The sequence below is a fragment of the Furipterus horrens genome, unplaced genomic scaffold (genome assembly GCF_987537825.1).
Source record: "Furipterus horrens unplaced genomic scaffold, mFurHor1.1.pri manual_scaffold_1, whole genome shotgun sequence".
NCBI classification, from domain to species: domain Eukaryota; kingdom Metazoa; phylum Chordata; class Mammalia; order Chiroptera; family Furipteridae; genus Furipterus; species Furipterus horrens.
Genome location: NW_028327171.1, coordinates 60,975,654 through 60,987,867, shown reverse-complemented (window position 1 = coordinate 60,987,867; position 12,214 = coordinate 60,975,654). Strand labels below are relative to the sequence as shown.

The 12,214-nt window shown below is 39.0% G+C and overlaps 1 protein-coding gene and 1 pseudogene across 1 annotated transcript; both read left to right on the top strand.

Moving 5' to 3' along the window:
* The first annotated feature begins 3,228 nt into the window (after positions 1–3,228).
* Positions 3,229–5,018, top strand: LOC150021200 (calreticulin). The gene has a single exon (XM_090285578.1). It carries the CDS (start codon positions 3,237–3,239, stop codon positions 4,158–4,160), a length of 924 nt encoding a protein of 307 aa, XP_090141704.1. The 5' UTR covers positions 3,229–3,236; the 3' UTR covers positions 4,161–5,018.
* On the top strand, positions 4,157–5,018 carry LOC150021201 (calreticulin pseudogene; annotated as a pseudogene).
* Positions 5,019–12,214: the final 7,196 nt, after the last annotated feature.

Below are 12,214 nucleotides of genomic sequence, written 5' to 3'. Positions count from 1 at the left end.
AGCCAACCTAACAAATGAGGAGACAGCCGATCTAACAGATGCAGAGTTCCAAACACCGGTGATAAAGATGCTCACAGGCTTGACAGATATGCTTAAGTATGGCAGATACATAAGGGAGGAAGTGAAGGCTATGCTAAATGAAACGAAGAAAAATCCACACAGAACCAATGGTGAAGGGAAGGAAACCAGGCTTCAAATCAATGATTTGGAACATAAGGAAGAAAAAGACAGTCAAACAGTACAGAATGAGGAAACAAGAATTGAAAAAAAGGAGGAGAGGCTTTGGAACCTCTGGGACAACTTTAAACTTTCCAACATCTGAACCATAAGGGTGCCAGAAGGAAAAGAGGAAGAGCAAGAAATTGAAAACTTATGTGAGAAAATAATGAAGGAAAACTCACCAAATCTGATGAAGGAAATAGACATTCAAGTCCAGGAAGCACAGAGAGTTCCAAACAAGCTAGATCCAAGAAGAACCACACCAAGACATATCATCATTATAATGCCAAAGTTTCAAGTTAAAGAGAGAATCTTAAAAGCAGCAAGAGAAAAGCAGAGAGTTACCTACAAAGGGGTGCCTATAAGACTATCAGCTAATTTCTCAAAAGAAACTTTGCAGGCAAGAAGGCACTGGCAAGAAGAATTCAAGGTGATGAAAAGCAAGGAATTACAATCAAGATTACTCTATCCAGCAAAGCTATCATTTAGAATGAAAGGGCAGATGAAGTGCTTCCCAGACAAGGTAAAGCTAAAGGAGTTCAGCATCACCAAGCTATTATTATATGAAATGCCAAAGGGACTTACTTAAGAAAAAGATCAAAATTATGAACATTAAAATGACAACAAACTCACAACTATCAACAACTGAATCTAAAAAATAAAAAGAAAATTTAACTAAGCAAACCAGAATAGGAACAGAATCATAGGTATGGGGATCATTTGGAAGATTATCAGCTGGAAAGGGGAAGGGAGAGAAATGGGGAAATGGTGCAGGGATTAAGAAATATAATTGGTTGGTACAAAATGGACAGGGGGAAGTTAAGAATAATATAGAAAAGGGTGAAGCGAAATAACTTATATGCATGACCCATGGACCTGAACTAATGGAGGTGGGATTGCTGGAGGGAAGTGGGGTACTGGGCAGAGGGAAACAAAAGGAAAAAAATTGGAACTACTGTAACAACATAATCAATAAAATATACTTAAAAAAAAGAATTTCCCAAGTTGAAATGAACTGAAGTTCTTCTTTTACATCTGAAAAATAGATATTCATGAAGGATTAAAGAGAATTTTTTTTTTTATCATGACATCCTTGTCCTCATGTCCCATGCAACAACAGGTTTCTTTTTGGCAACTTTATCTAAATAAATACTGTTGTCCTTTACAGTCTTCTGAATAATAGTAATAGTGAAAAATTGTATTTATTGAGCATTAATTGTGAAAACAGTTCAGTTACCTACTCCTCAGTAACAACCACCACAAACTGTAGTGGTTAAAAGCAACGTAAATTATTTCTCAAAATTCTGAATATTGGATGGGCGGTCGAGCTGCTGGTCACGCCTGGAATTTCCTGTGTGGTTGCTTTCAGTAGGGAGACTAGCTGGGGACCAGGCTCAGGTGAGGCTCTTGGCCAGCACATCTCATTTCTCCACGTGGGTAACTTGGGCTTCCTCACAGTGTGACAGTCTTAATGATCCTAGAGGGATCATTTTAACAGCAAAAGAGTTGCAACTGTCAGTCCTCTTAAGATCTGGATTTAGAAGTCCCAGAATGTCATGTACAGTGTATTCTGTCTATTATAAGCAAGTCACACTCCAAATTTCCTCAGTTGATTACAATATTTGCTGGAGGTCATCTCTATAATTAGATTACAGTAGATTTCAACTATAAATTCCAATGTCAATTCAATGTATTTTTGTTATTCTTAACAGGAGAGAAAAGCATTTTGTATTCAGTAATTAAGGAGATTATTTAGAAACATACTTAATAAGTATGTCAGTCAAATTAATAATTTCCACAGCAATAGTTAAACTTGCCACTTGCATGCCACCAGAATTTTTTTAAATACCTTAATGAAAATTTTAGAAACTGAAAAAAAAAGTCACCAGACCAGTCAGATCCAAGGGGACGGGGAAAAGACTGTGCTGCTTGTTTGAGGATCAGGTTAGGTGTACAGGGATGGGAGGAATTGTTGGGGAACTATATTTGAAGAGTCTGCTATTGACAGGCACTGTATTTATTGCTTTAAATGTATTATCTTAATTAGGGGCAAGAATTATAGTATTTTTATATTATATTTCATGTAATTTATGAAATTATAAATATTTCATAAACTTATGAAAAAATTCAACCACATTGGTAATAAAAGAAACAAAAATTTGAATGTCAATAAAATGTCATTTTAAAATCTATTAAATTGGTAAAGGTAAGAAAAACAATACACAATTTTGATGAAGATGCAGTGAGTAGTCAGTCTCAAACGTGGTTTGTGAAAATATAAATTTGTTTAGACTTTCCAAAAAACAACTTAACAATGTGTAGCCAAAGGTTTACAAAATTTTAAACCACCTTATATGAATATTTAACCATATTTAAAATTATTATTATTTTAGATGTAATGCATGGTATTGTGGTTAATGTAAAAAACAAAAAGCATTTTTTTATGGTGGGGGACACTTTATTGTGGGCAATATCTGATGTCTGAGAAGGCAGTGGGAACCATGCAATCTATTTCTTTATAACATCACACTGTTCAGAGTGTTGTACTATGCCAACAGTATACAAATAAGTAGATGAGTAAGAGAATTATTAAGTAGAACTATAAGAAACTCAAGTCAACCAAGCATTGACTACATTTGTAGCCAGGTTTATAAATATAGCTAATGCTATCATTAACAGTGAGTGGTACCTTCAGATGCAAAGAAGGTTATGTGGATATCTGTATAAATTCCATTTACCCCAACCCCCGTCCTGATTCCCCCAGGATCAGTCTGCCTTAGCAGGCAGAGTAATGCTCTGTGAATGACATGGACTAGGTCAAATCATTCCTCTACTCCTAAACTTCCCAAGGGCTTTTTAAAAATTTTAATCTTTATTGCTAGATTCATTTTGTTATTCCCTCCATTTTTAATGTGTGTATAATTTTCACAATAAAAAGTAAAAACAGGTCCCTACCGCAGAGCCGCTGTTAGAGAAGTGACTTGCAGGGTCCGCGCGCCACCGCCCCTTGGCCCGCCATGCTGCTACCCATGCCGCTGCTGCTCGGCCTTCTCGGCCTGGCTGCCGCCGAACCCGTCGTCTATTTCAAGGAGCAGTTTCTGGACGGAGATGGGTGGACCAACCGCTGGGTCGAATCCAAACGCAAGTCGGATTTTGGCAAATTCGTCCTCAATGCCGGAAAGTTCTATGGCGACCCGGAGAAAGATAAAGGGCTGCAGACGAGCCAGGATGCCCGCTTTTACGCCCTGTCTGCCAGATTTGAGCCTTTCAGCAACAAGGACCAGACATTGGTGGTGCAGTTTACTGTGAAACACGAGCAGAACATCGACTGTGGGGGCGGCTATGTGAAGCTATTTCCGGAAGGTTTGGACCAGACTGACATGCACGGAGACTCTGAATACAACATTATGTTTGGCCCTGATATCTGTGGCCCTGGCACCAAGAAGGTTCATGTCATCTTCAACTACAAGGGCAAAAACGTGCTGATCAACAAGGGCATCCGTTGCAAGGATGAATTTACACACCTGTACACACTGGTTGTGCGGCCTGATAACACCTATGAGGTGAAAATTGACAATAGCCAGGTGGAGTCAGGCTCCCTGGAGGATGATTGGGACTTCCTGCCACCCAAGAAGATAAAAGATCCTGACGCTTCGAAGCCAGAAGACTGGGACGAGGGGGCCAAGATTGATGACCCCACAGACTCCAAACCTGAGGACTGGGACAAGCCTGAGCACATCCCTGACCCCGATGCTAAGAAGCCTGAGGACTGGGATGAAGAGATGGATGGAGAGTGGGAACCGCCGGTGATTCAGAACCCAGAATACAAGGGCAAGTGGAAGCCCCGGCAGATTGACAACCCAGATTACAAGGGCACTTGGATCCACCCAGAGATCGACAACCCCAAGTACTCTCCTGATAGCAATATCTATGCCTACTAAAACTTCGCCATGCTGGGCCTAGACCTCTGGCAGGTCAAGTCTGGCACCATCTTTGACAACTTCCTCATCACCAACAATGAAGCGTATGCTGAACAGTTTGGCAATGAGACTTGGGGTGTCACAAAGGCAGCAGAAAAGCAAATGAAGGACAAGCAGGATGAGGAGCAGAGGCTGAAGGAGGAGGAGGAGGACAAGAAGCACAAGGAGGAGGAGGAGGCAGACAAGGACGATGATGAGGAAGATAAAGATGAAGATGAAGAGGACGATAAGGAGGAGGAGGAGGAGGAAGATGCTGCCCCTGGCCAGGCCAAGGATGAGCTGTAGGGGACATGCCACTGCTTCCAGGGCTGGACTGAAGCCTAAGCGCTCCCACCACAGAGTCAGTTGTGCCAAATAATGTCTCTATGAGACTGGAGAAACTTTCCTTTTTTTCCAGGTGGGTTCCAGTTTGGGGTGGATTTTGGTATTGTCCCCCCCCCACCCCCTTTTTTTTTCATTGGTGTTTTGTCTGATTATCCTTCGGCCCTCATCTTTCTTGGCATCTTTGCCTTCCTCTGTCCCCTTTCTCCAGATCCCTTAATTCCCCCTCCAACTTGGGGGTATGAGGGGTGTGGAAGAGAAGCCCCAGGCCCAAGATTCCATCTGTTCTCCTTCCTGGAGCCCAGAGGTGGGGCAGGAAAAGAGGATGGCGTCTCCAGCACTGAGGAAGAATGGGGCTCCTAGGGCCTGAGCTCTACCCCTACCCTTTCCCTTTCTCCGCTGCCTGCAGGACTGGGCCACTTCTGGGTGGGGCAGTGGGTTCCAGCTCAGCTCACACTGAGAATGTAAGAACTACAAACAAAATATCTATTAAATTAAGTTTTGTGTCTTAAAAAATAAATAAATAAAAAGTAAAAACAGTAACAACAACAACAAAATAAGTTTTTCATTTCGGAATATATCCTGATGAAGTAATCTGAATGGCATATAAAGGTATAAGTACAAAGATAATTTCTGAATGTCCCCAGGTTCACTATTCTGCAGCATCACTCACCTGTGTAAACCATTCAGTGGCATCCCATTGTTGTCAGGATTAAAACCAAAAACTGAACCCAGATGCAAGGGCTTGTATCATCTGACCTCTGTTTACTTTGACTTGACAAGGTGTCCCAAAGCACTCTGTGGTCCACCACTTTTGTCTTCTCTCAGGGAATACCCTCCCCTGCTCAGCACTCACCTTCAGATCAACTCCTACTCCTACTTCAAAACCCAGGTCAATACTGCTGCTTTGGGAAAGCATTTCTGCACTCACCAGCTGGGACTGGCCCTCTGCCATATGCCCTCACAGCACTGCATGATTCTCTCTTTTAGCCCTTTTCTCAATTCTAATTAAGTAGCTAATTACATAAGTATATACTAGCTGTGTAATGACAGCCCACTCCTCTCAGTGACCTGCACTCTTCTTATTGCTGTGTCATCTTCTAGAATCCCCAAATATACCAGGTATTCAATGAAATGGGTTGAGTTAATTCACTAATAAAAGCAATCTAAACTCAATTCAGCCAACTAAACTCTGTGATTGACTCCACTCTCTTCCTTGGTAATATTTCTGAGTATTAAAATAAAATAGTACGTTTTTAACCTTCCCAAGGCAATGGTAGAATGAGAGGCTTAAAAGGAAGGGTGCTTTATACTCTTCTTTCCACCTTAGACTTTTTGGTAAAAGATATTTTAAAACTTGTGGCAGCCTCTTTTGCCTTATGAGAAAACCTCTCAACGTTCTAAATGGAAATTACCCTCATTGTGTAGCCAGGACCACTTTACCCAGCAGCACTGACAGAGAGAGTAGAGAAAAACTTCAAAATGCCAATATCTTATCAGATAATGAGTCCCTGAGAGAGCGAGATGATTAGAAGTAAAAAAAAGAGAGAACTTTGATGTATTATACAAAGTGGCTCTGGCTTTTATTTCATTAGCTCGGGAATATATATTTTAAGGACAGCTGCATTCTCTTGGCTTCTGGTCTAAGATAATGAGGTCAACAAAGTTTAATCAAGGAGAGATGTTCCTGGTAATTAGATAATAAATGGGATTTTGCCATAATTTATATTATATTAGTTTATTTGCAGAGCAAAAGAGTCTACTTCCTGGTCAGCTCATTTTCATAATCTAGAATGGAAATGGGAGGCAACAGAAAAAAAATGTAATTTCTAAATTCTACTGCAATTCCTGCATGTACATGCTGGCTCATTTCTTAATAGTCCAGGCCAGAATGCCCCTGTCTGATTATTTCTCACAATTAGGCTGAGAGGAAACATTTTTTTGGTGGAAATTCTATATAGATGATAGCAGGAGAAACATGTCATTTTGTTCTCCACCCCCATTCCCCACCCCACCACACACATTCTATAATTAGACAACACTCAAGCAACAGTATAAAGCTAAGCCTTTAGGAATTCAAATGGGTAGCTTTTAATTTTTTTATATTCTGACTAGGCCAGATACTCAAAGGTTTTGTTTATTTCTGAATAAACAAGGATCTGGGCTCACCATTGACTTAACATTCTTGAATTAAACTCCATAACCTTTGGCTAGAGAACCTGGAATGCTCTCCATAAAGACTCCAAGTCACTTTTAAAAATATTCCTGAACAGGGAGTCAATAATTTGTTCAGAAGAATTGCCCAGGGGTTGCACATAGGGGAATGTTAGACAAAGGAAGAAAGCTACAAAGACAAATGAACATTTTCAACATAGAGCAGCTTTCATGATAACAGAGTGATGTCATGTGCTTTCATTCATTCAAACAAATAATGAGTGAGCCAAGCACTGTTCTAAGTGCTGGTTTATGGCTATGAACGAAACCAACAAACAACCATCCTTCTCCTCCTACTAAAACAAAAATTTTGCCTCTTTTGGAAAAAAAGTAAATGTTTGCAAAGGATTAAAAGATGTTTCCTTTTGAAATGCATCTTTTCTATTTCTGTACTTAAAGAGATAAGTAAGTACCTAGAGAAAAATAAACCTCCTGGGAAGATATATGCCAGAATGTTGATGCTGGTTATCTTTCCCTATGGGAAGTGGGGGTTTCAGTGTTTGTACTTATCCCATGCACTACCATGTTTCTGTGTAACCATGAACTTGTGTTAGTTTTGTTACCTGAAAAATGAAAATCCATGCTCTCAAGAGATCTGCCCCAGGTAATGTCTCCAAAGCCCACATCCGGGTCTCTTAAGGTTAGATAAGATGAAGTTTGTGTCTTACCTTGGGCTGCCAAAAGAGACTTGAAAGAAGAATTTGAATACAAGTAGTTTATTTGTAAGGGAAGGGAGCCAGAAAAGAAAGACGCCCATGAAAAGTGCAATAGCAAACTAATTGCTGTTGTCCATCTGTTACTGGAGCTTAGTCTATCTCTAATAATTCTGTGAAAAAGAGAAAAGTCAGCCAAACTAGCTGTGTAACACAGCGTGAATCCTACAGAGATTGATGGCAGAAGAATTCTTTTTTAAAAATTGGTTTTCATGTGAGATGCCATAGCTTGGGCTTCTGTCCTCTTACTTTATGTAGTTATAAGCCATCTCGAACAAGTATGGCAAATACTATAAGCTAAGACATCAATTCTGATTGAGAAATAGTACAACCTGGAGGTATGCTGAGAAAGATCCTAAGGGTCTACGCATGCTCAGAAAGAAAGAAAGAAAGAAACAAACAAACAAAACAATGAATTATTGAAATAAAGGGGGAAGAGCATTACTCATGCTTTGTACCTGCCACCTCTAACCTAGCTGTCATCTGTACCTTGGCAATTCATTTAACCAGGTCCAATAAAAATTACCGTGAGAACTTGAAAACAATAATCCAGATATCTTTTAAAATATAACAGCTAGAATATTTATTATTAGTTCATAATAAGAGAAAATAAATTCATTAAAACTACAGGACCCTTTAAAAAAACCTGTAGATTGACAATTGTTAAAAAGCATGGGTGAGTTTTATGGGAAAGAGGCTCTCACATATAGTTGGGTGAGTGTACAAATCAGTGCAATCCCTTAGGACAAAAAATACCGGCATTTAAGTGCCCATGCAAGGATTAGGAACCTCTGGCCCGCCTCATTAGACTAGCTGTGGATCCAGAAAAAGAAGACGACGCACAAAGGCTAAACTGAGTAAAAACTAACCTTTTGTATTATTTTAAAATTTTTATTTCTATCTTAATTTTTTTATTTGTATTTTATTTTACTTTTTAAATTTCTTATTTTTAATTTTAATTTTTACTTTTATTTAAAAAATTTTTAAAACTATTTCTTTAATTTGTTTTATACCATCTCTTCTTCTCATCCTTCCTCCTTAATTTTTGTTTATTTGCTTGTTTAGCCTCCCTTTCACACTAAATAAATAGAATATAACTACTTTATAAATTCAATACCATACAATTCCACTTTCTTACTATATTCTGCATTCTTCCTTCTTTTTCTTTTATATTATTAACATACAATGTAAATATTGCCTACTGTCTTGCATAGTCTCAACACTACTTGTTACTATTATTAATCTATCATCCCCTCTCTCAAAAATTATATTTTTCCTCTTTAAAGACAACTCTTATCTATTCTTTCTATAGTATAAAAGCCCTAACCTCTCTACATTTATATTAATAGTGGCTCATTTGCTGATGATAGCTGGATAGAGGGTGGGGATATTTTAAAGGGTGTGGGTTTCCTGCCTGGGCTGTGTGTTTATGTTCTTAACAACATCTCCACAAAAGAACTCAAGACAAAGTGGACAGAGTGACTCTCAAGCAACTAGCCAGAGGGAAGATCCCACCAAAGAGCATCTGAAATATAACCAGGCGGCATAAACAAATGACATAAAGGGTATCCCAAGAACATCAGGCTCAGGAGATCAAAGAGACTGCACCACTGAAACCCCCAGATCCCCTATAAAGAATTTGATACCACAAAGGTGGGAAGGCAAAGCAAACAAATCCAGAAAACAAAAACAAACAAGAAGAATCCAGCATGGCAAGACACAGAAACAACCTCTCAGTGAAAAGAAAAGAGGAATCCCCAGGAAGAGAGGTAGATGGAATAGACAGAGCCCAAATGTCAGACATGGAATTCAAAACAATGTATGGTGAAGAAGCTCAATATACTCTACAACCTCAAAAACAAATACGACCACCTCCAAGGAAGTTACCAACAGCTCCAAGAAAATTACAGGAACTTACGGAGAACTACACCAGCATAAAGAAGGACATAGAAACAAAAGCAATTTTGAGACGGAAGAACACAGCAGGAGGAATCACAACACCAGATATCAAACAATACTACAAAGCCACTGTAATCAAAACAGTCTGGTACTGGCATAAGAACAGACATATAGATCAGTGGAACAGAATAGAGACTCCAGAAATAAACCCAAGCCTCTATGGTCAACTAATATTTGATAAAGGAGGTAGGAACATAAAATGGAGTGAGAAGAGCCTCTTTAACAAATGGTGCTGGGAGAGCTGGATAGGGACGTGCAAAAAAATGAAACTAGACCACCAACTTACACCATACACGAGAATAAACTCAAGATGGATCAAAGACTTAAATGTAAGCCGTGACACCATAAAAGTCCTAGAGGAAAACATAGACAAGAAAATATCAGATATCTCACGTAACAATTTCTTCATGGATACATCTCCTAAAGCAAGAGAAATAAAGGAAAAAATAAATAAATGGGATTACATCAAACTAAAGAGTTTCTGCTCAGCAAAAGAAAACATCAGCAAGATGAAAAGGAAACCAACCATATGGGAAAACATATTTGCCAATGGCATCACAGACAGGGGACTGATTTCCAAAATATATAAAGAGCTGATACGACTCAACATCAAGAAAACAAACAACCCAATTAAAAAATGGGCAAAGGACCTGAACAAACACTTCCCCGAAGAGGACATACAGAAGGTCCATAGACACATGAAAAAATGCTCAACATCATTAGCCATCAGGGAGATGCAAATAAAAACCACAATGAGATACCATTTTACACCAGAAGGCCATCATCAACAAATCAACAAACAACAAGTGCTGGCGAGGATATGGAGAAACGGGAACCCTACTGCACTGTTGGTGGGAATGCAGACTGGTGCAGCCACTATGGAAAACAGTATGGAATTACCTCAAAAAACTAAAAATGGAACTGCCTTTTGAACCAGCGATTCCACTGCAAGGATTATACCCGAAAAATCCTAAAACCTTAATTCAAAAGAATTTATGCACCCCTATGTTCATTGCAGCACTGTTTACAATAGCTAAGTGCTGGAAACAGCCTAAGTGCCCATCTGTAGATGAGTGGATCAAAAAACTGTGGTACATTTACACAATGGAATACTATGTAGCAGAAAGAAAGAAGGAACTCCTGCCATTTGCAACAACATGGATGGAACTAGAGAGAATTATGCTTAGGGAAATAAGCCAGGCAAAGAAAGAAAAATACCATATGATATCACCTAATACAGGAAACTAACGAACAACATAAACAAATGAACTAAGTAGGACAAGGAGCAGAATACCAGTCAATAGGGGGGAGGAAGGAGGGAGAGAAGGGGGATAAGTAAGGGAAGGGTTTAGTCAAAGAACGTGTATAAATGACTCATGGACATGGACAATGGGGAGGGATATGATTGTGGGAGAAGGGGTGGGCTGGGTGGAGGAGAGCAATGGGGGAAAAATGGGACAACTGTAATTGAAAAACCAAAAAATAAAATTAAAAAACAAAAAAACAAAAGAAGTGTGGTACACTTACATGATGGAATACTATATAGCAGAAAGAAAGAAGGAACTTCTGCCGTTTACAACATGGATGGCACTAGAGAGAATTATGCTGAGCGAAATAAGCCAGGCAATGAAAGAAAAATACCATATGAAATCACCTAATACAGGAGACTAAGGAACAACACAAACAAATGAACTAAATTGAACAAGCAACAGAATAACAGTTATCGGGGGGAGCGGGGTGGGAGAGAAGGGGGATAAGTAAAGGAAGGGTTTAGTCAAAGAACATGTATAAATGACTTATGGACATCGACAACAGGGGGGGATATGACTGTGGAAGAAGGGGTGGGCTGGGTTGTGGGGAGCAATGGGGGGAAAATGGGACAACTGTAATTGAAAAACAATAATAAAAAATGGGAAAAAAGGTGCAAAATTATTTATTATGCTAGCATTGTGTAAAAAAGGGAAGAAAATGCATACACACAGATACACATATGTGTTAATGCAAATTATATATTTAAATACAAAAAGGTGTCTACAGAGGCTGTCTCTGGGGAAGAGATGAGTGGAAGGGATATTTATTTATGTTCTCCCACTCACATCTCCTCTTATGCTTTCTTTGACTTTTAAAACCATATTAATATATTTTAAAATTAAAAAATGAACTATTTGCTAGTTCTAATTGTTTCCTATCTTACTTCCTTTTCTCAGTCAATCTTAACATGGGAGGAAGGAAGGAAGCAAAAGATGGAAGGAAAAAAAGAAAAAAGGAAGGAAGGAAAGAAGGAAGGAAGGAAGGAAGGAAGGAAGGAAGGAAGGAAGGATCTCTGGATCTCTCCTATTCTTACCACTCAGGGAAAATCATCGTTAATGTTTTGGGTTAATATTTTGGTATATTGATATTAACATCCAGTGTTTTTTTTCTCTGCATAAATGTTTTTTTGCCTTTTAAAGTTAAAAGTATGGTATCACATTGCATATATGCTATATCTCCTGCTTTTGTCACTTAATGTGTCACAGTTTTTCATGTCACTCAATATTCTTCGGCAACGTGTTGTTTAATGCTGTATTCTACTTCTGTCCTCTTTACATATCCAAGGAACTTTTGCTCTGAAAATCCTCCCATGGATGAGGACAAGAGTTTGCTAGGTAGGTTATAATGGAGGTGCCTCCCAGGGCAGCTCATACCCACCCCACTGAATTCCTCTCCATGCCCGCCTTACACATGCCAGAGTAACTTCTTCAGATGCACTCAGTAGATATAAATAGTACAGTATTTTATTACTTTTTTTTTTTTTTACAGTGGTTAAAT

Coding starts and splice junctions, on each gene's coding strand:
- LOC150021200 (XM_090285578.1), top strand. CDS start 3,237: ATGCTGCTACCCATGCCGCTGCTGCTCGGCCTTCTCGGCCTGGCTGCC.